This window comes from Stegodyphus dumicola, chromosome 10 (genome assembly GCF_044657685.1).
Source record: "Stegodyphus dumicola isolate Sdum_Otavi_A_Nest chromosome 10, ASM4465768v1".
Taxonomy (NCBI): domain Eukaryota; kingdom Metazoa; phylum Arthropoda; class Arachnida; order Araneae; family Eresidae; genus Stegodyphus; species Stegodyphus dumicola.
In genome coordinates this window covers 15,732,911-15,757,023 of record NC_140777.1, presented here as the reverse complement: position 1 = coordinate 15,757,023, position 24,113 = coordinate 15,732,911, and the positions used below count along the sequence as shown (strand labels likewise).

At 31.0% G+C, this 24,113-nt stretch overlaps 1 protein-coding gene across 20 annotated transcripts in view; it reads left to right on the top strand.

Annotated features, from left to right (window-relative positions):
- The window catches only part of LOC118193846 (bromodomain adjacent to zinc finger domain protein 2B-like), a 356,880-nt gene that overhangs the window by 197,434 nt on the left and 135,333 nt on the right, over window positions 1-24,113 (top strand). For 17 of the 20 annotated variants that reach the window (XM_085824642.1, XM_085824639.1, XM_085824646.1 and 14 more), the window contains 3 exons: window positions 8,648-8,881; window positions 16,374-16,532; window positions 19,945-20,019. The exons of 1 other annotated variant lie outside the window; for it this stretch is intronic. In XM_085824642.1, coding sequence (XP_085680768.1) covers window positions 8,648-8,881; window positions 16,374-16,532; window positions 19,945-20,019 — 468 coding nt within the window. The remainder of the gene's footprint in view (window positions 1-8,647; window positions 8,882-16,373; window positions 16,533-19,944; window positions 20,020-24,113) is intronic. 2 more of the 20 variants (XM_085824657.1, XM_085824656.1) reach the window with 2 other exon arrangements.

Sequence of the window (24,113 nt, the reverse complement as noted above, 5' to 3'; positions counted from 1 at the left end):
AATTAACGACTTTTGACTGTACATGGTTGTCTGAAGAAGTATTGTGGGTATGGTTGCTAGGATTTGGTAAATTTTCTACTAAGGTGGCTGCGATAATACTAAGTACCAAATTTTTTCCCTCTATAATGACATATTTCAATACCATTTTGATTTAAAAAGTATTAAAATAAAAATATATATTACATTGTAGTTAATCAAAATTAAAAACCCATCTTTTATAAGGGTTACATATACAATAATTAAAAACGTGCATTTCAGGAATTAAAATTTTATGATTAATAACATAAGTTTATTTTATTTATTTATTAATTTTTTTAGTGACTACGATAGTTACATGTTTTAATTTACCTTTGTAAATTTTATTTATTTATTTATTAATTTTTTTAGAGTGACTACGATAGTTACATGTCTTAATTTACCTTTGTAAATATTTCCATCATCATTTTTCAGTAGTTATTAAGAGATGTAAAATCTTATCACAGTAGCTGCTTTAAAGCATTGGTTCTCAACCTTTTGACAAACGCGTACCGTCTAAACCTAAATTGAAAACCTTTAGTACCACCACTACAAAGTACAACTACCACCACCACTCTTAAACAAAGGCTAGATAGCATAAATTTACGAGTGTTAGAGGAAAACTCAATCAGAATGTTGGGGTTTTAATTTTTAAATTTAATAGTTAAAAATACTTTGCTTCTTTGCGTACCACTTATTTTTCTCTTGCGTACCACCCGTTGAGAACCCCTGCTTTAAAGCATTACTTGGTAAATGTTTACAATTGGGTGCCCCTTGTTTTTTGGCGATTCTTTTTTGATGCCAAGATCAGTGCCAGGAAGGCACAATTTCAAGATGGCTTCTACACAGAACCAAAATAAGAAGTCAAAGAATTGCACAAACTGTGTGTCTATGTATACATCAATCTATTTTCACTTAAAAAAATCACAGAATGCCACAAACTAGGCACTGCGCATTGCCTTAACTTTGTCCATGTACACATCGATCTATTTTCATTAAAAAAAAATCAGGAAGCTAAAACAAAGTTAAAACTATCATGGTAACCGGAAATGAGGTTTCATCAGCAAAATTTAACAAAATTTGTCGCTAATCGAAGGTGCGCCCAATTCTACACTACAGCCCATTATTTACTACTTTCATTTTAGTAAAGTTGATTGTAATGTCATTTGTAGCTAAAAGTTTAGGGAAAAAAGTTGTTAAGATTGTTCATTATGTAATATTAAGTTTTCTGCTGTTTATTATCTAGACATGCTTCAAAATGTAACGTATTATTATGCCATTTTGTCCTGAGGTCATTAAATTCTGTAAAAGTAAGCAAATAAAAAATTGTAAGCTAAAGCAAATAAAAATATATTATAATCTTGAATTTGTTCTTTTATTATTTTCTTTATTATTTTTTTATTGCTTAACATTTGTTAATGGAATTTTAGTACATTGCAACATTTTTTAGAGAAGACAATCCTAGCTGATATTCTCATAGCAGGTGACCTGTTTCGTGTGAACCATGATTAAAACCAAAGTAGCTGATAACATTACTGTACTAAACTACACAAAATTCAGCAGTACATAAATAAATAGCTATGCAGAAGTTATGCACATTTTTATTACATTATCATATTGATTAGGTTATACAGCGTTACTAGAAGAATGCAGTGATGTGGGGTTCCGAAGAGGCTATGAAAGCACATCATCAAGAGAGAGCATATCTCTCCGTGGTGATCATTGGGCTATTTAAGCAATTTGTAAAAGCAGTTCAGGTGATCCTATTTGGCTTCTACCAGATGAAAGAATTCTGGGTACTTTTCCATTTTGCCATTTCAAATCTCGCCAAGCAGACTTTGTTGGTGACAGCAAACAGTATACACATAAAAAATGTTAACAAATGTTAGTTCTAAGAATTTTTTATTTTGAAGGCATAAACATTTTAATATGGTTTAAAATTTTGTAAAAAGCCAATAAATAAAGGCAATGAATTTCTAAAAAAGACATTAATTTAAGAATTTACTATGGTTTCATGGTTCAACATCCTGATTCTCCGATTCGTATCACGTGACTCAAGTGATCTTATCTCACGTAAGCTACGCTACAAAAATCTAATTCTCTCAGTAATTATCTAGATTAAATTCAAGTTAAATCTTAAATTAAATCTTATGGAATACAAGTTTAAATGCAAGAATTATTTCAGTAAAACTGGCATTCTCATTAGATTTGATAAATCTAACCCTTGATTTTGCCTTTTCTATATTTTCGCCTTCGAATCAGTTTTGTGATTGCATCCTAATTAATTACCATGAATGGTCTTAAGGCATAAAATTTAACTAACTTGTAAAAATTCTGTGTAATTGTATGCCAGTAAGTATTGAAAGAAACAATCAATCTGATAAGAAATGGCTGCGACTTGTTTTGAAAATGAAAGATAAAAGGTTACCAGCAAAGATATTCCGTTTGGTATCAGCTGTACCATTATTGGCGACTTTATTGTTTGCGCAGCAAAACAGAAAAGTACCGAATTCTGCTTCACGTTTGTCTAACCATTTAGTACTCTTCTGTTATCAAGACCAGATTCAGAAACATATGTATGTAGTATGTACATATGTGTGTATACGTGTGTATATGCATATACCTACATACATACGTTTGTGAATACAGTGCCAATAGCAGAAGAGTACCAATCATTGAAGTATACAGTACAAAGTCTATAATCCAGATGTCCATTATCCAGAATGATCTATAATCCACACCTCAAAGCCACAAACATTTTTTTTGTATGCTTTACGCATGCACGTTTAATGTTTACGCATGTGCGTTTAGCACAAAAAACGAAGCAACTTAAACGACTTACATCGAAAGAAATGTTTAACAAATGTAAGCAAAAAAATATCAAGCTTTTTTTTTTGTAAATTTTGATACCCTTTAGATCATAATTGTTCTTTATTTTATTAATTACGGTTTCATATTTTTGATTGTATAATTTCTGCATGCCATCTTACCAGATTTAAATTGATGATCTATAATCTGGAAAAACCCTTAATCCGGAATCGCCGAAGTTCCGACGGGTCTGGATTACGGACTTTGTACTGTATCTGTTTCACGACTGTTTTATTACAATAATCAAATTTAGAACAAAACTAATAACATTTACATAAACACTGTTCTGGTGTCTCTCAGCATAGCCAGTAATTTGTCCTCTTTGTTGACAGGCTGCCATTAAAATTCAGGAAAGTGACGGGCAGTATTGATAATCACATTGACATTCTGTCATCTCAGTATTCGTGCCATAGCAGGATCAACAAAAATATATCTAATAATTTCCTGTGAGATGGGTGTATCATTTTTATTCATACTCATAACCTTAAGCAAATAAAGAAAATAAATCACCTGCTGTTATAAATATGGCCTGGTAGTTCATCTGATGTGAAAATATCCCTCTGTTTTCAATGAAGGACATTTGTGTGTACAAATATCTTATTGGCAGACTTCATGTTATTAACCACTTGCCTTTGCACCACATGGGAACTGCTTTCAGATCTTTACTGATTTGCCCATAACAGTGTATGAGCAGTCTCATTTCTCTGTTGTATTTACTGTTTTGCCCATAAAGGTCTTATTTTTATATCAAATCAGTCGTGTAGATGGTTAGATATCCACTAAATGATACTTTGTAAAGACAGTTTTTTACTGTTTTGACTGGTTCAAAAGCACTTTCTTGTTGGATGAGTGTACTTGCAATCCTGAGTGTAAATGCAGAATAGTCCAGCCTGGTTCCCCATTTGGGTTGGAGCAGAAAAGTGAAAAGTTACATCTTGATCTTCGTCATCATCATCCATCTCACTTCCATTACCGCTTTGATAATCATCTTCATCTGGTGTCAAATATTTCACTGAAAATAATACTTATTAAGTAAAAATTTATCAGGAAAAAATGGGTAAAAATGGAAAGCAAACACCTCAACTAAAGATTTTAACTCAAGAAAGGCTTCTATCAGTCTTCAAATCCCCCCCCCCAGATATAACTAAAAAGTAAAACAAAATTGATTTAAAAAGTGTGTTCATAAGTGACAAACAAATTTCACAAGACAGTATGCTTAAATATTTCAGTAGACATTTTTTTTTTTTGGCTGTTTACTAACATACATATGCAAAGAAAAAGCATATTTAAAAAATAGTTTAATATTTCTATATAAATAAGAAAAAAATACTTACTTTGACGACGTGCAGATATATTGTTTCAATTCAGAGACGCTACTAGAAATTGCAATCATGGACAAATACTGCCAACTGTTGACTAAACGAGGTTTTCTGCGTTTCAGCCTTCACAAAAAATTATGAAACTTTTGTATCACATGTGATACAAACGAACCGAGGAGGTTAAGGAAAAAGGTTGAAGTAAATGTAAATTGTAGTAATTTTAATTGAGCATAATAACCATAAATATAACTTCCTTGTTAGGTGCATATGCAGTTTCTTGTTAGATGCTTATGTAGGAAGAAAGACAACTTCCAGAAAAATACTACAGTCAAAACTTGTTAATCCGGACTCGTCGGGACTTCGGCGATTCCGGATTAAGGGTTTTTCCGGATTATAGATCATCAATTTAAATCTGGTAAGATGGCATGCAGAAATTCTAAAATTAAAAATATGAAACCGTAATTTATGAAATAAAGAACAATTATGATCGATCTAAAGGGTATCAAAATTTACAAAAAAAAGCTTAATATTTATTTGTTTACTTTATTAAACATTTCTTTCAATGTAAGTTGTTTAAGTTGCTTCGTTTTATGTGATAATACTTTCTCTTTAATTCTATAAACAGACATAATTTCTTGTTCAGTTACAAAGTTCCGCTGTTCAAGTCCCGTAATTGCTGTGCCGAGAATACCGACTAACTTGTCAATCGAAATTTTTCGTTTTCACTAACCCTATGTCACCTTCTTCATGTCTTTATCCATTTTTTGCAGCAATTCCACTTTTTGTTTAACGGACATCAAAACATACTTTCGTTTTGTAGATCCTTTGGGAGCTCCAGCATCGAAAATTCTATTTGACATAATCGAAAGTTCAAGTTTACTTTTATAGTATTGCTCTTACAGTCTGCAAAAAATAATAATACGGATCCAATTCGAAGATTAAGGAACAACGCAATCATCAACATTACCTGAAATAGATAGTTAGCTTATACCGTCCGTTATACATAAAACGTGCACGCGAAAACGTATTCTGCACTTGCGCACATGCATATGCGCAGTCGTAAAGGTCTTAAGCGCACGCGTAAACGCCTATGCGCATGTGTCAACGCGGCGCGTGAGCAGAAAGTTTTTAGCTTTGAGGTCCGGATTATGGGTGTCCTAATTAACGACTTTTGACTGTATTATTTTATTTGTTGTAAAAATGTTATTCTAAGTACTTAAAAATATCACACATTTAAAAATGTTAGATGATCTAAAACAATGCAAGAAAAAATTTGTGTCAATTTTGGGATCAAATTCAGGGAAAAAATGAAATGCTTAAGTGGTTAACTGTTATAGTGTCACTTATCATGGTTAGTAACAAAAGGTCACATTCAAAGGTACATGTACATCGCTGCAAACTCTCCCGCTTTTACTGGAGACTTCCAATTTTTCCTCACATCTCTATGTGGATTACGGAATTTTGGGTCTTTTAACCTCTAATTTTGGCAATATTTCTCAACAGTAAGTGAAATTAATTTAATTAATGAAACATAAATTTTTCAAATTCTGTTTCCCAACCTTAGTGATTTGTTGCATAATTTTTCTTATGAAAGTTTATTTGATCTGAATTATCTTAATCTCCTGTTAACATTTGTCAAAATTTTTATGAAAATTTAGCCTATATTTAATTAGTTGAAATTTGTATTGAATTTTGTTCTACATCAGTATAGATACATTCCCAAAATATAACTAAATTCCGTTTGGCATCAGTTGTACCATCTAAATCTATCTAGTTGTTGGTGTAATCTAGTTGTTGTTATAATCTAAGTTTATTGCTGTATTACATAACCACATAATAACATGCACATTAAATTTTATTTTCATCATATTTAAAGGTATTATGTTAAATAAAAGCTCTTCTTCTCTAGTCAGATTTTCTCTATAAATGTGTAAGCAAATTTGAAATAAAAATAGCCAAAGAATATAAAATTTAAAATATTTCTATAAGCATTAATGTTTTGACATATTTTAAATAATCATAGTAGGGATAAAGTCATGTAAGTAATTCAATAATCTGAATCATGCATTATAAAGTAAATTGAAGTCAGTTTCATTTTTGTATAAATGGCATCCCAAAATAGTGCAGTTCGCAGACCTTCCGTAAAATACCATTTTTTTTTACGTGTGAAGGTTGGCATCTGTGATATTATGACAAGTTATGTAGTGCAGAACTTTCTTAACTGCAGGTATTGCTGAAACTTCTATAAACTTCCTAAAATAGTTTTAATGATCATGCATGTATCATGTGCGATTCTGAATGATTAGTAGTAGACTGTCTCTGAAACGTTATTTATTGTGAAACTGTATGGAAGATCAAATTTATTTGCATCGTCTGTATCAGAAGATGTCTGCATTCTGCTGCAGTGGAAAAGAAGTAATGTTTTGGGCTTGGACTGTGTTCTTCCAGCAGTATTTTCATCTTCTGTATAACTTTTTTAAACTACCTTTTTTTGTTAATAATTTGTAAAAAAATTCCCCTTCCATTAATAATGGAGTTCTAGATCTGAGTATTTCTACCTTATGCATATTTAGCTGTCACATTTTTACTGGGATGATAGTAGTTCACATTTTTACTGGGATGATAGTAATTTGTATACACCCAGATTTGTGGAATGTAGACCCCTGGTCCTTCTTAGCAGTTAGCGAAGGTGACTGTCATATGGATGGGCCTGGGCTTGAATCCTAGAGAAAGCATGGATGTTTTTAAGCATAGACAAGGAGCAGTCAAAATGCACAGTGAGCTGAAAGTCATCTTGAGAGGTTAGTGATAGAGAAGAGGGTGGGAGAGCCTTGGACTGTCGTTTGGGCTGTTCTTCCTCAGAATTGCTGCCTATCAGTATTTTCATTTTCTGCATAATTTTTAACTGCTTTTTTTTTTTTTTTTTTTTTTTTTTTTTTTTTAAGAATTTGTTAAAAAGTTCTCCTTCCATTTATAATGAAGTTCTAGATCCAAGTATTTCTACCACATGCATATCTAGCCGACACATATTTACTGGGATGATTGTAGTTTGGATACACCAAGAATTCTGAATATCTTAGTTTCTTAAAGCCAGATTTCTGGAATGTAGAGCCAGGATCCTGATATGGAAGACAGTGGGAGAACCTCGGTCTGTCCTTCGTGATGTACTTCCTCAAAATTTGAACCACACAGTGATTGTGGTGGGACTATGCCTGTTGACTGATGGTGAAGTTCTGGTGTTCTGCATACTTCTATCTGTGTCATTACTATCTATCTTAGATCTTGTTTTAGAACAAAATATATCATTCAAAGCTTATGTAAATAAAAAACTTTATACTGTATGAAATTCAGTAAAAGGTCAAATGTGATGTTTTGTTGAGTCATTAGGTTTGTTGAAGCTGGAAACATGCAAAATGTGCTGTGACTTAACCAGGATTCAACTCCCAATTGCTAACTAGACATGCATCTAATTACACTGTGATAGTAGTCACTAAGGAAGGAGAAAATACCTAATCATGTGAGTAAACGTAATTTGCTTAGATGAGTGTTTTATGAGTGTACACAGAGAAAGAGAAAAAAAATGATTCTGTAAAGTTTTGGGCTGAAGTATTCAGACTAAAAGAAAATGTAAAACAGAGGTATCCAGTTGAACACTGATAGCTTAGATGCTTTTCAGACTGTAAAAATATTATTTATTTTCATTACATATAAATATATATGAATTCCTTCTGAAGACGTTTTGGACGTTTTACCAAAATTCTTTATTTCATGAACCATTTGCTTCTTTCTAACGGTTCTTCATCTTCAGCACCTGTTTTATATGCATGTTTCAAGTTCTAATGTCATAAATAATGCTTGAAATCTTAAGTGAAAAGTCATTGTCTACACCAAAATGTCTTCCTAATCATATTGAAATTTCAAGGAGTTATTAGCAAAGAAAAATTTAAATGTATTAGTTTGTAGCAGGATGTATGATTAATTTTATGAATTTAAATTGCACCTTCCCAGGAGAAAAAAATCTAAAGTTAGCAATTATTATTATTAATTTTTTTTTTAATTTTGAGAAATGATAAACTGTATCTCTGTGTAAAAGGATGTAATGAAATGCAAATTTAATTAATGAATTTTAATAATTTGCCTTTTTTACCCTTCACTAATGAAATGTTTAAAATTATATGTGTCTGCATGTGTATGTGTTTCACATTAATGTTCTAAATTAAAAAAATTATGTTGAATTTTTTGCTCCACAATAGTTTTTAGGATTTTTAAAGGGAGTCACAGTCACCTTTGCATTTATTTTACATAACTCTTCTAATACTTATGTACAAATAACAATATACAATTAAAACTTACTTCTTAATAATAATAAACAGTGCAACTTAACTAGCAGACCTTCCTTTTTCTCTTTAATTTTCTGTAACACTTGTTCACTGTTTCCTGAACAGCCCCGTCTTCTACAATCTTCAGCTCTCAGCCTCCAACTCCTGTTCAGTCTCCTTTACCTCACTTAGCTCACTCTCCAAGTGCTTTCTCAGTTCTGGGAAGAAATGCTGTTCTTATACCTCCACCTTCTTCAAATTCTGGCAACTCCTCGCCTTCGCCTACAAGCGGGAAAATTTGCTCGCCTATCATGCATCACTCCGCTTCTGATGCTTTATCTTCTCTTGCCTCCTCCTCAGGTACATTCAGTACTGTTGACTCAGTATTTTAAATTCTTATAAAACTAAATTTCATTCTTATATATTTTCTGAGTAATAATATGGTATTTGTCAGTTTTAGTGGCTTTGGTGAGAAACGAGAATTGCCATGTTTTATAGTATTGGTAAAAATCATATGGTTATCTGTATGTAATGAATGTGTAAAAATTTTTTATTTGCAGTATTCTGTGAGAAAAAGTTTAAAAATCTCTGAAAAATTATAATCATAATTTGGGCTTCTCAAAAGCAAGGACTTTTTCAAAATTGGACCAAAATCGTTATAGGCCACTAAGAAACATGACTATTTTTTATAATGCACATATTTTAGTGCCCTAATGCCTTTTTTCCTTTTTAATGGTGAATATGTATTGGTGGCTTAAAAAGATTATGTAAATGTGTAAATCAAATTCTAGCTTTAATTTGCAATAACCGTTTAATTCTTCATTTTTATTTGACTGTTTCTCCTTTCTTTCTTAAATATAGTAACTGCTTATGCTTAAAACTCTCTTAAACTGAATCATTAACCAAAGACAATTTATCAAGTGGCTGCAGAATTTGAAAACAAAAACAGACAAACAAAAAAAAAAAAAAAAAGCTATTAATTCAAAAATCATTCTGTGTTTCTTTTAATCCATTGGCAGAAGAAACGGTGATTTTTAACTTGCAAGGATGACATATGAACTGAAGAAAAATTTCAAATTCAGTGTAAAGTGCCATATTATTTTGTACCAATTTTGTTATGTTGTTGTTATGAGAGAATGGTTAAAAAACTGAATTTAGGAGTAAAAAAAAAAAAAAAAAAGTTTTGTTGAAGGGTTGTAATAATGATGCTGTATCGAAGATAAATAAAAGCTAGCCACATTTAGCATTTTATCAATATTTCAGTGTTTTTTAACTCACAGGCAAGTATCAGTAATTTTTTTATTAATTGTAAAGTTAATGCGTTAGAATTCCAAATAGCCAGGCTACTTTATATAATTGTCTTACTTGAGTTCAAATGTATTTTACTGTAATGCAAATAAAGGAACTTTATCTTTTCTTTTAAGAAAGGAATATTATTTTTTTATTGCAACAAATATTAAATAATAAATTTTTTTAAATGATTTCCAGAAAAGAAAATTAAAACTAAAGTTTGCTTCAACTTCAAGAAACTATTTTTTATTTATTTCTGCCAAAAAGTTCATGGAAATTGTCTACATTTGTGCTGTATATTTTAACTCCCTTCCCAAAACTAGTATAGGGAGGCAACTAGTGTAATATCCTCAAAGTAACAGAAAGAAACAGGTCTTTTAACTAGGCAGTACATATGATCAAAAGTATGTGGACACCGCTTGTAATAGTGGATTCTGCTAGTGACATTGAGTTTTCAGACAAGTATAAAAGAAGCCAGGCAAGTTAGTAAATATTAGTTCAAAGCAAGAAAAGTACAATGGGATTAAAACTCAATCTGAACATGGGGATTAAAACTCAAGCTTTTGAACATGGGGAAGTAATTGGCTGTCACCACTATGTAAAGTCTGTTCGTAAAATTTCTGCGATGTTAGGATTGCTTCGATGTTAGGATTTCTGCGATGTTAGGTTCTTTCTACTATATGTGATGATATTACGAAGTGGAAATGTTCATGGACTAAATTGTGCAGCAAAGATGTGGTAGATCATGTTGTCTTGTAGACAGGAACCATAAAGCACTCGCAGATGTTTGTGGAAATCAGTGAAATGAACTTGGCAGGAAAAATTTATAGGTATTCCAAGAAACCTCTGTATGGAACATCAGCGCAATGGCAGTTCATTATGAACTTTGAACTATTGGTTTTCATGGCAGAGCTGCTGTTTATAAACCAAAAGATTACTGCTACTAATGCAAAGTATCATGTGCAGTGGTGCAAACATCCACAACACTGGAATAGCATTGTGTACGTTGGAGCGATGCATCAAGGTACGGTACAAAGTCTTTAATTCGGACTCGTCGGGCGATTCCGGATTAAGGTTTTTTCCGGATTATAGATCATCAATTTAAATCTGGTAAGATGGCATTCAGAAATTATAAAATTAAAAATATGAAACCGTAATTTATGAAATATAGAGCAATTATAATCTAAAGGGTACCAAAATTTACAAAAAAAAAAAAAAAAAAAAAAAAAAAAAGGCTCAATATTTATTTGTTTACTTTATTAAACATTTCTTTCAATGTAAGTTGTTTAAGTTGCTTTGTTTTATGTGCTAATACTTTCTCTTTAATTCTATGAATAGACATGATTTCTTGCTCAGTTACGAAGTTCCGCTGTTCAAGTCCTGTAATTGCTGTGCCGAGAATACCGACTAACTTGTCAATAGAATTTTTTTCGTTTTTACTGTGCAACTTGTATACGAGCCAGTTCCCCTTAGAATGTCCTCCACAAAGGCATCCCTTCCCTTAGGCAGATAGCCCTAGTGTGCTTTGCCTTAATTAAATAAACCAATCGTTTTCTCTAACCTCTCTGTCACTTTCTTCATGCCTTTATCCATTTTTTGCAGCAATTCCACTTTTTGTTTGATGGACATCGAAACATGCTTTCGCTTTGTAGAGCCTTTGGTAGCTCCAGAATTGGAAACTCTTTTTACATAATCGAAAGTTCAAGCGTAATTTTTATAAAATTGTTTCAACAGTCTGCAAAAAATAATAAGCCAAATCCAATTAGAAGATTAAGGAACAGTGCAATCTGCAACATTAACTGAAATGCCTTAGATAATTTTAGCCTAGCGTATACCGTCCGTTATACATTAAACGCACATGCGTAAATGCATTATGTGTTTATGCATGCACATAAAGTTTGTAGCTTTGAGGCCCGGACTATAGATCATTCCGGATTATGGACGTCCGGATTACAGACTTTGTACTGTATATGCTATGTGATTGCATATATGTTAATGGCTTACTATTTGTTGAATTCTGTGGTCAATTTACTAATTTAATACAATTCAGTTTATTACGTTTAATAGCTTTTTGAAAATTATATTTTAATATTTAAATCAATGAAAAAATAAAAATATTTAAATAAAGTAATCGCAATCTAAATTTTACTTGGCCAAGAGGAAAGAACAAGCTATCTGCATAACTGGAATTTTGCTGTATATGTTAGTAGTTGTTGCATATGCAGTTAATTTTAAAAACAAACAAGTAGTGTAGTTTCTCTGAACAGCTTATCGGTAATAATTAACTGTTGCAAGCTGTATGTATGTACCTATGTATGTTATAAATTTTTGCAGGAAGAAGTTTCCTGTGTTAATTGTTGCTGCTGAGACAAATTAACCTGAAAGATTACATTTTATTTTTCTTATGCTTTCTTTAAAAGGCTTTAACATTTTTTTAATGCATTTCATTGTCATTTCATAATTTCCAGATTACACACATAAAAAGTTTTATGGTAAAGTTTTTGGAAATCATGCTAATGAAATTTCAGAAATTTCATAACTGATAATATTTTTGAAAGCTTGGTTATTCTTATTAGCTTTTCATAAATTTTTAAATGATAGCTGTGATGTTATCAGTTTTATTAAAAACATGTTAATGTAGAATACAAATCAAAAATATAAAGTTATATTTGTGTATCATTTTATTGCTGCAAAAAATAATAAATTTTTAAGATGTGTTTGTTTTGTTTAAGATTTGAATGTTTTCACTTTTAGAAACATATTGAACACATAGTTTATAGTTTAAATGCATGCTTTTTGAATTATTTGAAAATGATGCAGTATTTGAACAAAAATTACCTTTTTTGACCTATTATCCCTGCCTTCTTGTACTATATTTTCCAAAGTTAACTATCAACATAATTTTTTAGAACAACAAATAAAATATTTATTTTTCATGACTCTTTTATTATTTTAATGCAAGTATAATTTGGTTTCCATCATTTTAGTTTGCATCGCATAAAACACATATAAGAGTCATGAGTCTGTTTGCTTCACTAACATCATAAACATTAATATTTCTACCTTCATTACAAAACTTATTCTAAATTATTAAAGCACAGTGTAAAATTTAAATAATTAAAACAAAGTTAACAAAAATAATTAAAACAAATTTTAATTATTTTTGTTTTAATTGTTTTCTTGTTTTAATTATTTTTTGCTAAATAATTAAAACAAGAGGTGTAAAATGTTGTAATGATAAATATGTTATGTCAAATAAAAGAACGAGCATGCTGCAGGTATGTGCTAGAGAGTAGGATGACAAATAATTAAATCTGATAGATTCTTTTCCATTCATAGAAACCCACTTCTACTATATGGGCCGTTTAGCAAGCCTTCTGTGCATTTCTGAAATAATTACCGTATTTGACGGCATATAAGAAGGAATTTATATGTTTTAATTTATTTATTTATTTTTTATTTGCCCTTATTTAGAAGGCCACACGCAGGGAAAAAAAGTTTAAATAGTCCGTGCGATAGCGCGGTACCACAATAATTTAAAATGTGGTTACTTTTAGTTTTCACGTTTTGTAAAAGCCAAATAAACAATCATTGAATGCATTTACCAAGCATATTTTTATTAAGGAAAACTGACAAATGGCAAGCTATTTTGAACATGATATGTAAATTTCAATAATGAATAAATGAATGAACGGCAACCAATCAAACATAATACAAAATAAAGCAGAAACAACAAAAAACACGGATTCAAGGAAAACGTTGCCTATCATGAAATTACACTTTAATCACTTTCAAAACTATAAAAATCCTTTTCACTATCATCATCATCGAAAACGAGAATATCGTCATCACTACTGTTTCCGTCATTGCTAGTATCACCTTCTTCGAATAATGTGTCGTCTTCTGTTCCGTCAAGCGCATTACTGATTCCGTACTTTTTAAAGGACTTAACAATTACATCAGCCTTTACGTCCTCCCAAGATCTTTTTACTTACTCGCACACTTGTGAAATAAAGGGCCGTTTCATTCTACTTGAGAGTATGAGGGCGTGATGTGGCTCTTCTATCCACTTGTTCCATCGTTCTCGCACATTTTTCCTTAAAGGGCTTATTCACCGATACATCTAAAGGCTGCAATTGGCTAGTCAGTCCACCAGGAATGACAGCTATCTGGGTTTTTAATTCTCTCGCTTTATTCTTTATGGTTTCAGTTCTATGGGCGCTAAACTGATCCAAAACCAAAAGAGAGGGTTTTCTTAAGAGTCCACCAGGTCACCTTGCCCATACGTTCCGTAACCACAGTTTCATTCCAGCTTCATCCATCCAGCCTTTCGGATGAACATGAACAATTACACCCGTTGGAAGTTTTTCTTTTGGATGAGTTTTGAATATGAAAAACGGCGGTAGTTTTGTGCCATCAGCACAACATGTTACAACTACCGTATATCGGGTTTTTTTATGACCTGTGCTTTTTATGGTTATTGATTTAGACCCTTTAATACTCACAGTCTTGTTGGATGGTACATCAAATGTGAGTGGAATTTCATCTATATTTCCTATTTGACCGAGCTCAAAAGAAGTTTTCTTGCGTGCATTTTTAACAAACCTATGAAATGCTAGTATTTTAAGCACCGATACCGACTCGTTTATACAGAGTAGCACCGATACTGACACATGTATCGGCTGAGTCAAAGAAAGTCTATGTAAAAAGAAGGAAAGGCTCCATAGACGTAATGTGACCGTCGAACCTGTGGCTAAAAATAGCATTCAGTATTGAAAGTTAACTATGTCCTTCATATATAAGGCGCAGGTAACTTTTTTGAGACCAAATTTAGGAAAAAAAATGTGCGTCTTATATGCCGTCAAATACGGTAATAAGAGGTGTTTTGTAACAGTGGCCTGAATTTTTCCTCCTCTTATGTCAACACTATTATCTTAACACTAATGTTTAGAAATTGAGCAACTGAACATTTAATGAAAAATTTCATGTCATAAAATATTTTTCCTGTATTTGTGATGGTGACTAGAAACATTTTAACTAAACCAAAAGAGGAAAACATTATTTTGTATATCTTTCTGTTATATTTAATTTAATTTTTTTTCTGCTGCAAATCTTAAAAAAACCTTACCTCAAACAGGAGTAAATGAGTATCCAGTTTTCATATGCATGATTTGCCCAGTATATTGATCAACTCATGCATTTCTGTTTTTTGGAGGGTAGGCAGGTCGATGGGAAAAATTGCATTTTTGTGAAGTTTATGCAATTGTGTAAAATTTTTATTTGGGGGATATAAAACATTAGATAATATTATCAGTATACAATTAAATATTCCTTTCTGCTGTCTATATTTTGATTTGTGGAAAATGGGCTGGAGATATTTGGGTTTTCCGTATATTCAAAGTTATGACTTCTTAAACATATTTATAAGAAATGCTTCTTTTCACTAAAGGATAATTTATTTATTTTGGGATATTTGTTCACTTCATCCATCCTTCGAAAGATACAATAAAATCTTTCTTGACTGGATAAAGGAGTAATCTTTTCAATAAAATATTCCATTTGTACTATAAGATTTTAGTTAGATAAATTTTTTTGAAAAATTAAGCCCAAACAAGTATATATTTTCCTTTTAAATTTTGCTAAATTGCTTCCATGTTAAATGTATCTGCTGTATCAAATTATGGTATTGATTGGTTTTACCGATGACCAATGATTAATCACTATCTTTTCACCAAACAGTATTGGAAACCCAAAAGCATAACAAAGTAATAAGAATAATTTTTTTTGTGTGTCTACGAAGTCGTTCCCACTCCCACATTGAATTCTAAAGATGACAGTTTTCAATTTATGAAAAAATGAAAAGGAAGTTCCTGCATTCTTCCAAGAAAATCGTATTTTACTCTGTGCAGAATTTTGCAAAAATGGGAATAAATGGAGTTTAATGTCTCTGAAGAAGCCATATGGGAAAGTAGTTTGAAAAATTACCATAAAATGATTGGCTTTTGCATTGTCAACTGTTTCCCTGCTTCAAAAATCATATTCTTGACAGCAATAAGCTGCGTTTGCGAATTTATGGCCACTGTAATTTTTTCTTAAGTTTGAACGTCTGGAAATAAATTTGAGTCCTTTCTTTTTTTATCCCCTCTCTATTTTTTTTTAAAAAAATTTCATTAAAATTTTATTTTTTAAAAGAATTTTTTTTTTTTTTTAAATTTGCATCCAAACTCGGTAATATTTTTTTCCTTTGCAAGTAAAACTGACGATCACCCAAATTATTAATGAATTTGGATTTTAAAATATAGGATTCATCAGTAGTTAATTAATTTCATTTTAGTCTTCACTCAACCATATGCTTTTACAATATAGATGATATTTCATTATTTTACTATAATATTTTCTGGGAAAACATTGTTTGTGTTTCAAGAATGCATTAAAATTTTTAATGCTTGAACTAGCATATGAAATAGCATCATGTGGTCAAAATTTGCATCACTTTGCAGTTGGGAAAATTTTAAGATTGTTGCGCTGTATAAAAATGTGCACTGTATGTTACTGCGTGCAGGTCCCTGCAATTGGTGGTCTGCTGCATCGCCTATAGCAAGTAGTTCTGAGTTTCCTGGATGTGGAGTCCCAATTTCAGATCCATTTGGCAGGCCAGGGATCTGTGGGCGTTCAACAGTAACTCCTGCTCATCTTTCTGTACAGCAACCAACACGAAGAAGTGAGTGCTAATTTTGCTAATTAATTTTTTACACCACAAGTTTTTATTTGTTGTGATATTTAGTTTAGTTTAATTAATTTCACAGCTGCAATTGAAAATATTCTTTCTACTTTAAATATGTTATTTTAATTGATCTTATTGATAACTTAGCAGCCGAAATTCGCAAACTTAATTATCTTATCTGTAATGTGAACAGCTGATTTAACAGTGACGTATGCATTTTTTAAATTTTTCAGTGTGATAATGAATTTCAAACTGTATTTTAAAACTGTTTAAAAATACAAGGAATGCTTTTAAACAACAAAGTGTACATGATTTAAATTGGAATAAATTGCAAGCTTTCTCACATGTCATTGTCATTTACATAAATGTAAATTAAATTGTTCATTTACTTCCCATAAGATCACTTTAAAGCAAATATTTTCCTAACTTCCTAACCTGAAAGTTAGTTCTGAGATTGAAAGTCAAAAGATGCTTTCTAATGATCCAATATTGTAACTGTTAGCATAAGTCTGGAACTAGAATTTTTCCTAGGTATTTCAGAAAATTCTGTCTGCTATCTTTTATTCTTTATGCTGTATAGTGATCCATCATAATTGCAAATGAATTTCTTTGAATTTAAAAGGATCATTAATAAGCTGTGAAACAATTGTTTCTTAGGGAATGAATTAGATGCTTAATTCTCATAATTTCTGCATATTTATCAGAAATATGAACTTGTCTTCCACAAAAAATTACGATTAAAAAAACATTCATTATTACTCCTTATGCAAATGGTCAACAGCTAGTTTATCGGATCAACTAATTTTTGTGTTTAACATTGTTTATATAATGAGTTGCTGAGAAAATATTTAGGCTTGTAAATTTAAGCAGGATTTTTTTATATTTACCTATTTTTTAAATTTAATTATTCTAGTGATATATTCTTTAAAAAATGAATTAATTGATGATATCTAAGTACTAATATCAAAAATTAAATTCAACAATCTTGAAACCATGCTATGCTATGAAATAGTTTTAAACTTGTTGAATTCAATTTTTATCATATGGTGGTCGTAAGGTGGTTTGACTTTGACTATTTCTTTTCAATACCAAAACCTTATTGCAAGTGAAAGAGCTTAATATGTCATCCTTCAGCATACTTTCCTCCAGAGTCAGTAGCATTTTTCACTGTGTTCTGGAAGCATTTTAATGCCCTTTTGGTAGACCTTTATCAGTGGGCTGTGAATGTGCACTCAAGCACTGACAATGATAGCATTGTTATCCACAAACTGAATATCTTCCAAGTGGGATTTAAGGTTGAGATTCGGCATTGTAGTAATGGATCCACATTTAAATGTGGTCATTATTTATTTCCAAAATGCAACCTCTTCATCTTTAACCCATCATATGAGAGAACTGGCAGTTTGCATGTACATGACTTTGTTCTGGTCTGTGAACATGGGGGAAATCCAACTGATATATACCTTTTCATAGTCCAAATGCTTTCTTTCCATGATTTTTATATTATCAATACTGATTGAAAACATTCATGCAAGTTTTTTTATAGTGATAGGCCTTATTTTTATGATCTGTGAACATTGGGGAAATCCATCTGATATATACCTTTTCAGAGTCCAAATGCTTTCTTTCCATGATTTTTATATTATCAATACTGATTGAAAACATTCATGCAAGTTTTTTGATAGTGATAGGCCTTATTTTTATTCACATGTTGATACTATTTGGTGCGATAGGTGTTATCCCCACACTGTCATTCCTCAGTGAAGCACTAACACATGGGTTCTAGAGAAACACTGTTCTTCATATGTGCTTGGAGTCTCGTTCAGATGACAAAACATTTTCTTTAATGAGAAATTTGATTTCATTGCATTGCTCTATGCTGTGAATCAGCTGCTTTTTGATCATCACTCTCACAACTGCCAGGCTTGACCAAGCAAATTCTGATCTGCACAGGAGATAAGGTGTGGTAGTGGTTGTGCTCTCAAGAAGGGCTCTGTATATGGGTAGTGATTTGTATCAGTTCCAGTCATATTCAAATCCCATTGGACCTTATGAAAGTGTCGCATTATGCTTTTCGAGGTTACTTATGATTTTTAGTAATATGATACATCACAATCATAATTTAGTGTGAAGTACCCTTATTTTTGTGGTATTTACATATTATAGTAGAGATCCCCAGGGTTTGAGAATGTGCCAGATTCTGGCAACCATGTTCATTACAATTCTGTAGCAACCACGCACATGACAGTTTTACAACCAACATGCCATTTTGTATATGCATTCTTTTGTTATATTCTAAATTCCAATGATTTTTAAAGAAAAATTCGATATTTTTTGTTGCAAAATCAACTTAAAAATTATGCTTGTGGGACTTGCCTGCAGAAGAATAAACTGCGATAGAATTTCTTCAGGAATAAACAAATTTGGTACAATTGCTTTCAAAGGAGATTCAAAGCAGTTGTCACAAAATTTCCATCAAAATAAGTAAATAAATAAGGGGAAAAAAAAAACTATAAATAGGTTTATTGATTTTTCTTGGATAAATACCTGAAAATATGTATCTATAAATTAAATCATTTTTTACATTTATAATTCATTAATTTCTTCTATAAAAATTCACCAAACTGCATCAAGTTAGTTGCGCTACTTTATAAGTACCTTTTTGACTATGAAATAAGATAACTTAAGAATAATAAGTGTACTCTCTATTTATCTGCACCTCCCCATTTCAACTTTCAGTAGTAATGCCTAGTGCCCATTTTTGGCATTATTTCAAGTATAGATGCGATAATAAATAGCCCACGCATATGCTCACACAGGTATCCTGTAAGTCATAAAGCATACCATGTGAGGGTACTTGATAGTAAGAAAGATAGAAAAACAAATTTTAAAAAATTCTGTTTTCTGCTTCTCTTATGGAGTCAAACTCAAATCATTCAATTCGCCAGGTTCCCACTTGGAATAAATTAAGACTACTGGAAATTGTTTATTGTTAATTAGCATTTGCCAGTTAACATGCAAGTACTTGGAATACAACAGATGTTTCTGAGTACACACAAATTTACACTCTTTGTTTTTAAAAATCATTCTGCTAAGCAGTATCCACTGGCTGTAAAAATGTAAATATTGATTATATAGATTTTTGTTTTTCTCATAAAGTACTTCTTCTTATTATTTATAACAGAATATTACATGTGTGCCATAAAGGCAGCCAAGCAAATGTTTTTAATCTGTCCACAAAATAACTAATGAGTTGGCAAATTTTTGTGGGGATGTGGATAATCAGAAAGTACCATAATAAATACTTGACTTAAATAAAATAATCTGGTTGTGCTTGTATATGTGTTCTGTAAATTTTAAACTTTTATACTTCAAAAAATTGTAATTTTTTTTTTTTTTTTCCTCCCAGTCGTAGAAGAAGTTTTAGGTCATATGTATGCTAAACCTCCATCCGCAGAATCAAAGAATGAAACACAGTCCTCAGGTACATTAAAGCAAAGAAAATATGACAAAAGATTTCTAATTAGAGTTGTTGCATGAAGAGAAAATTTTGTACCCCCTTTTTTTGTTTGATTTATTATATTTTTGTGTGGTTATTTATTTATATATTATTTTGCATGCATTTTTCTGCATACGTATGGAGTCTCTTTATTTGGTGTACAGCAATACTGACTTATTGGAAAACTTAAAATTTTTATGGCTTTTTATTTTTCTTATTTTACACATCTATGCTTGTAATAAATTTGCATTTGAAATTCTTTGTAAGTTATAAAATGCAGGTAAAAACTGCCTATATATTAGAATAAACTTTAAGGCAGTAATGTGTACCAAAACATAATAATTTCTGTTAAATGCTACAAACTCCACATTCTTCTTCAGAAATTGCACTTAAGTTCTATGTTTATTGACAGTGTGCTTTTCTGTGTTTACATACATAGTACTGTTACTGTTTTGTAGTTTGGTGTAGGAAAAGCAAGGAATGGAGTTTGATATTCTCTTGCTCATTTAATAATTATGAAATTAGTTACCAGAAGAGTTTTCAAATTTTATTTACACTGAAATTGCACTATTTATTTTAATGCTTTTTTCTTTATAAGAATTATTTTTCAGAGTACCTTTAGAATAATGTATTGTTTACAATATGTTTTTAATAGTGTATTTATATATATATGAAATAAATTTTTTTATGACATAGAGGATGTTTAAGTTGATCATAAAGATGGAAGTACAGTCATTGGCAATTGGTGCAATTCTTTATTTTTGCTTAGTACTATTGAAGTAAACATATATATAATTCAACTGATGCAAGAGGCATACTTTTCAAAAACTGCAAATATTCATGTATTGGCAACAATATGTGAGGGCATTTCGAAAAGTAAAGATACAATGGCTTGCATTTCTTAAACAAAAAAAAAAAAAAAAAAAAAAAAAAAAAAGCAAAACATTTATTTAGAAAACGTCAGTTACATCTTATTAACTGGATTATTTATTATTTTTTGACATAATCACACCCGTTATCCAAACATTTGTTAAGTCGGTGCACAAGCTTTTGTATCCTACAGTCATAGAAGGTTGCCACCTGTTAGAACCCAGCACTCACACAATTTCCTGTACCCTAACTTGATGGTCACAACTTCATAAAGAGTTGTCATTGACACTTCCAGTATGATCTGATGCAATTCTTTCAATTTGAGACGTCTATTCGCATGAGTTGCTTCCTCTGTTCTCTGAAGAAGGGCATCAGAGATCACAGATGGCCGACCTGTTCTTTGTTCGTCATGAACATCGGTGCTACCTTCAGAGAAATGACAACACCATTTCATTACATTTTGTCAATTCATAATGTTCCCATAAACAGAAACAATTTCTTTGTGAATATCCGCTGGTCACTGAACTTTTGCATGAAGAAAACATATGACGGAGCACACTTCGCATTTGGCGGGATTTTGAATCGGCGCAGCCATTTTAAACACGACCTACTCCAACCAGAATCAACGTTCCGAACGACCGCGAGGAGAAAGCTAACGGTTCAAGGTTTACACCTGTGTTATCAACTTGCTCAACAAAACTTTTCTTTTCCTCTGGCGTACGGTGTATCTTTACTTTTCGAAATGCCCTCGTAATTAAGCAGCTTAATGTAGTAGTAATTTGAGTGTTAAGAGGATAAAAGAAGAGCAAGGTGTATTGATATTAGATTAAGAATGGTGAATTTAATTTATCTAACTTTGATTAAATTTGTAATAGACCCTAAAGTCATCCTTTAAATTTGATTATTTCTTATTTCTATCCGAAAAACAGCTAAATGCTTATAATAAATCTTTCAGATGTGTATCATTTCAAAATTAATCCCCATTATACAATTCTTATGTAAAACAAAAACACATGCATTTATGGCAAATGGGAGAGTAAAATCTTTATCTAATAATGTATGACCTTCCAGAGTATAAGAGCCTCCTACATTTTAGTGTCGATTTTAAGAATAAAATTATAGATAAATATTTGCTGAGAGCATAGTTCTGTTTAGAATTCATTTTACTAAACACAGATAATTTAAGTTGATAACACAGGTTTAGAATTCATCTGTGTTGGAATGACAAGAAAAGCTACTTAATAGAATATTTTAGTATAGAAAGAAACATTAGCAAAATTTAGTGACACATTGTTATTTAAAATAAGGCAAAACAACAACCTTATGTTAAGCATAGATTTTAGTCAAGTAACTATTGAGTTCTAGTGCAAGCAGGTACGTGTTCCTCTTCACCGTCATCTGCAAAAATTAATTTCATGTTTCTCTTCTGTCCTTGATTTTATTACTGATTTTGAGGCATACTAATTAGCATAATGGATGTATACCCAAAACTGAAATTCCTGAGCTAGATATGACTGTTGTAATTAGTAGTAGTTATGTGGTTTATGTGCCCAGTAATTACCTGTGTGGTTTATTTAGCTTACTAGCTGCTTCGTGCCCAGTTGTCTAAAATAGAAAGCTAGAAAATTTTGCCTAGAAAGGCAAAATATATAATGATTTTAATGAGCTCACAGGTCACTCACTACCTATCAGCTCATTAAAATCATTACACCCTGTATATTAACCAGCCATGATTGTTCTTGAATCTGTATATATCAACTTCAATGTCATTCACTGTGAGACCCAAAAATTTATCTTTTGTGTACAAAAAACATAATATGATGTTTCATTTTGTAGCAGTTTTTGATTTTTTCCCACTAAACTTGTAATAATTTGAGTATCATAATTTGAATAATTAATATAAAAAATCTTATTTTGCGTCTTTAACTGTTTTTTTTGGGGGGAGGGGGATTGGGTAATTGTTATAACATGAAATAATGTGCTTATGTTCTTTGTAGCATTTTTTATGGCATGAACTAATTTAATGTATTTCTTTAATTATAAATTTGGCATCATTTATGTCTTGTCATATTCATTTTTTTAGTTTATCATTTTTATTATTTTATATGTCCCTTTATATATGTTCAGTAAAATTCTAAATCATACAATAATTATGTACGATAATGTAGTTTTTCATATTTTGTTCATTTAGTCTGTTTGTATTTTTATTTTATCCTTTTTTGTTTGTATATGGATGGGAGCATATTTAAAAAAAGTGTATTAATGTTTTTTCTTTCTAAAATTATTCTCTTAAATAAGTGATAAAATGGTGATCAGTGACAAGTGCTTAAAAATATCTTGAAAATATATTCTTTTTTACTTAGTTGTATTTTATGATAAAATTATTGTTATTTACTGCTTTCTGTTTGACTTTCTTTTAAGATTTCTGGGAAAAAAGGAACAAAAGCATTTCTTAAATTTTTCATTTTAATGCTCTCTCCTGAGATAGAATTAGAATGAAAGATTTAATTCTTTCTCCTGGGTTGTAGTTTATTCTTAATCTTTAATTTAAATTCATTTAATATGTTTAAGCATTTGTTATTAGTATGTATTACTAGTCCTTTGAAGATGCTGGACATTGTTGTAATGGGTTTGATATTTGTTACAGGAAGGAGAGATTAAAGATCATGTTTTTGCATAAAATATGCAAGATTTATTTTTTTTAGATTATTATTATTATTACAGCTGTAATCTTTTTTCATTTCATGAATAATTTTATGTATGACTGGAAATCCAGTGTTAATTGCCTTCTGTCTCATAAGTATTTGTATCATTAACATCGGTTAACTTTTTTCATATGGCCGACACATTTTCTAGACTGTAGCTAACAAATGTCATCCTTTGTGTGTGAGAAAACTCCAATCTTTTCAAAATTCTTAAAACCGACTAAATATAGTGGCACAAAACGGAGCTGTATTTCCATGTGCTAATAATTGTAGATGTTGAGAGCATTACTGATTTAGCCCTACTTTAAAATTGTAGATAATGCTGTCTTGTTCCATTTTTATTTTTTTAAAATATCTATTCTAAGATAGACAAATTGTAATTGTTGCCACAAATTATAATATTTGTACACAGAAGAGTTCATATTTACACATCTGACAAATAATTTTCTTTTAGTGCATATTGATTGTCCATCTCAAAAATTTCAAAGTTACCTAGTCCTCTTA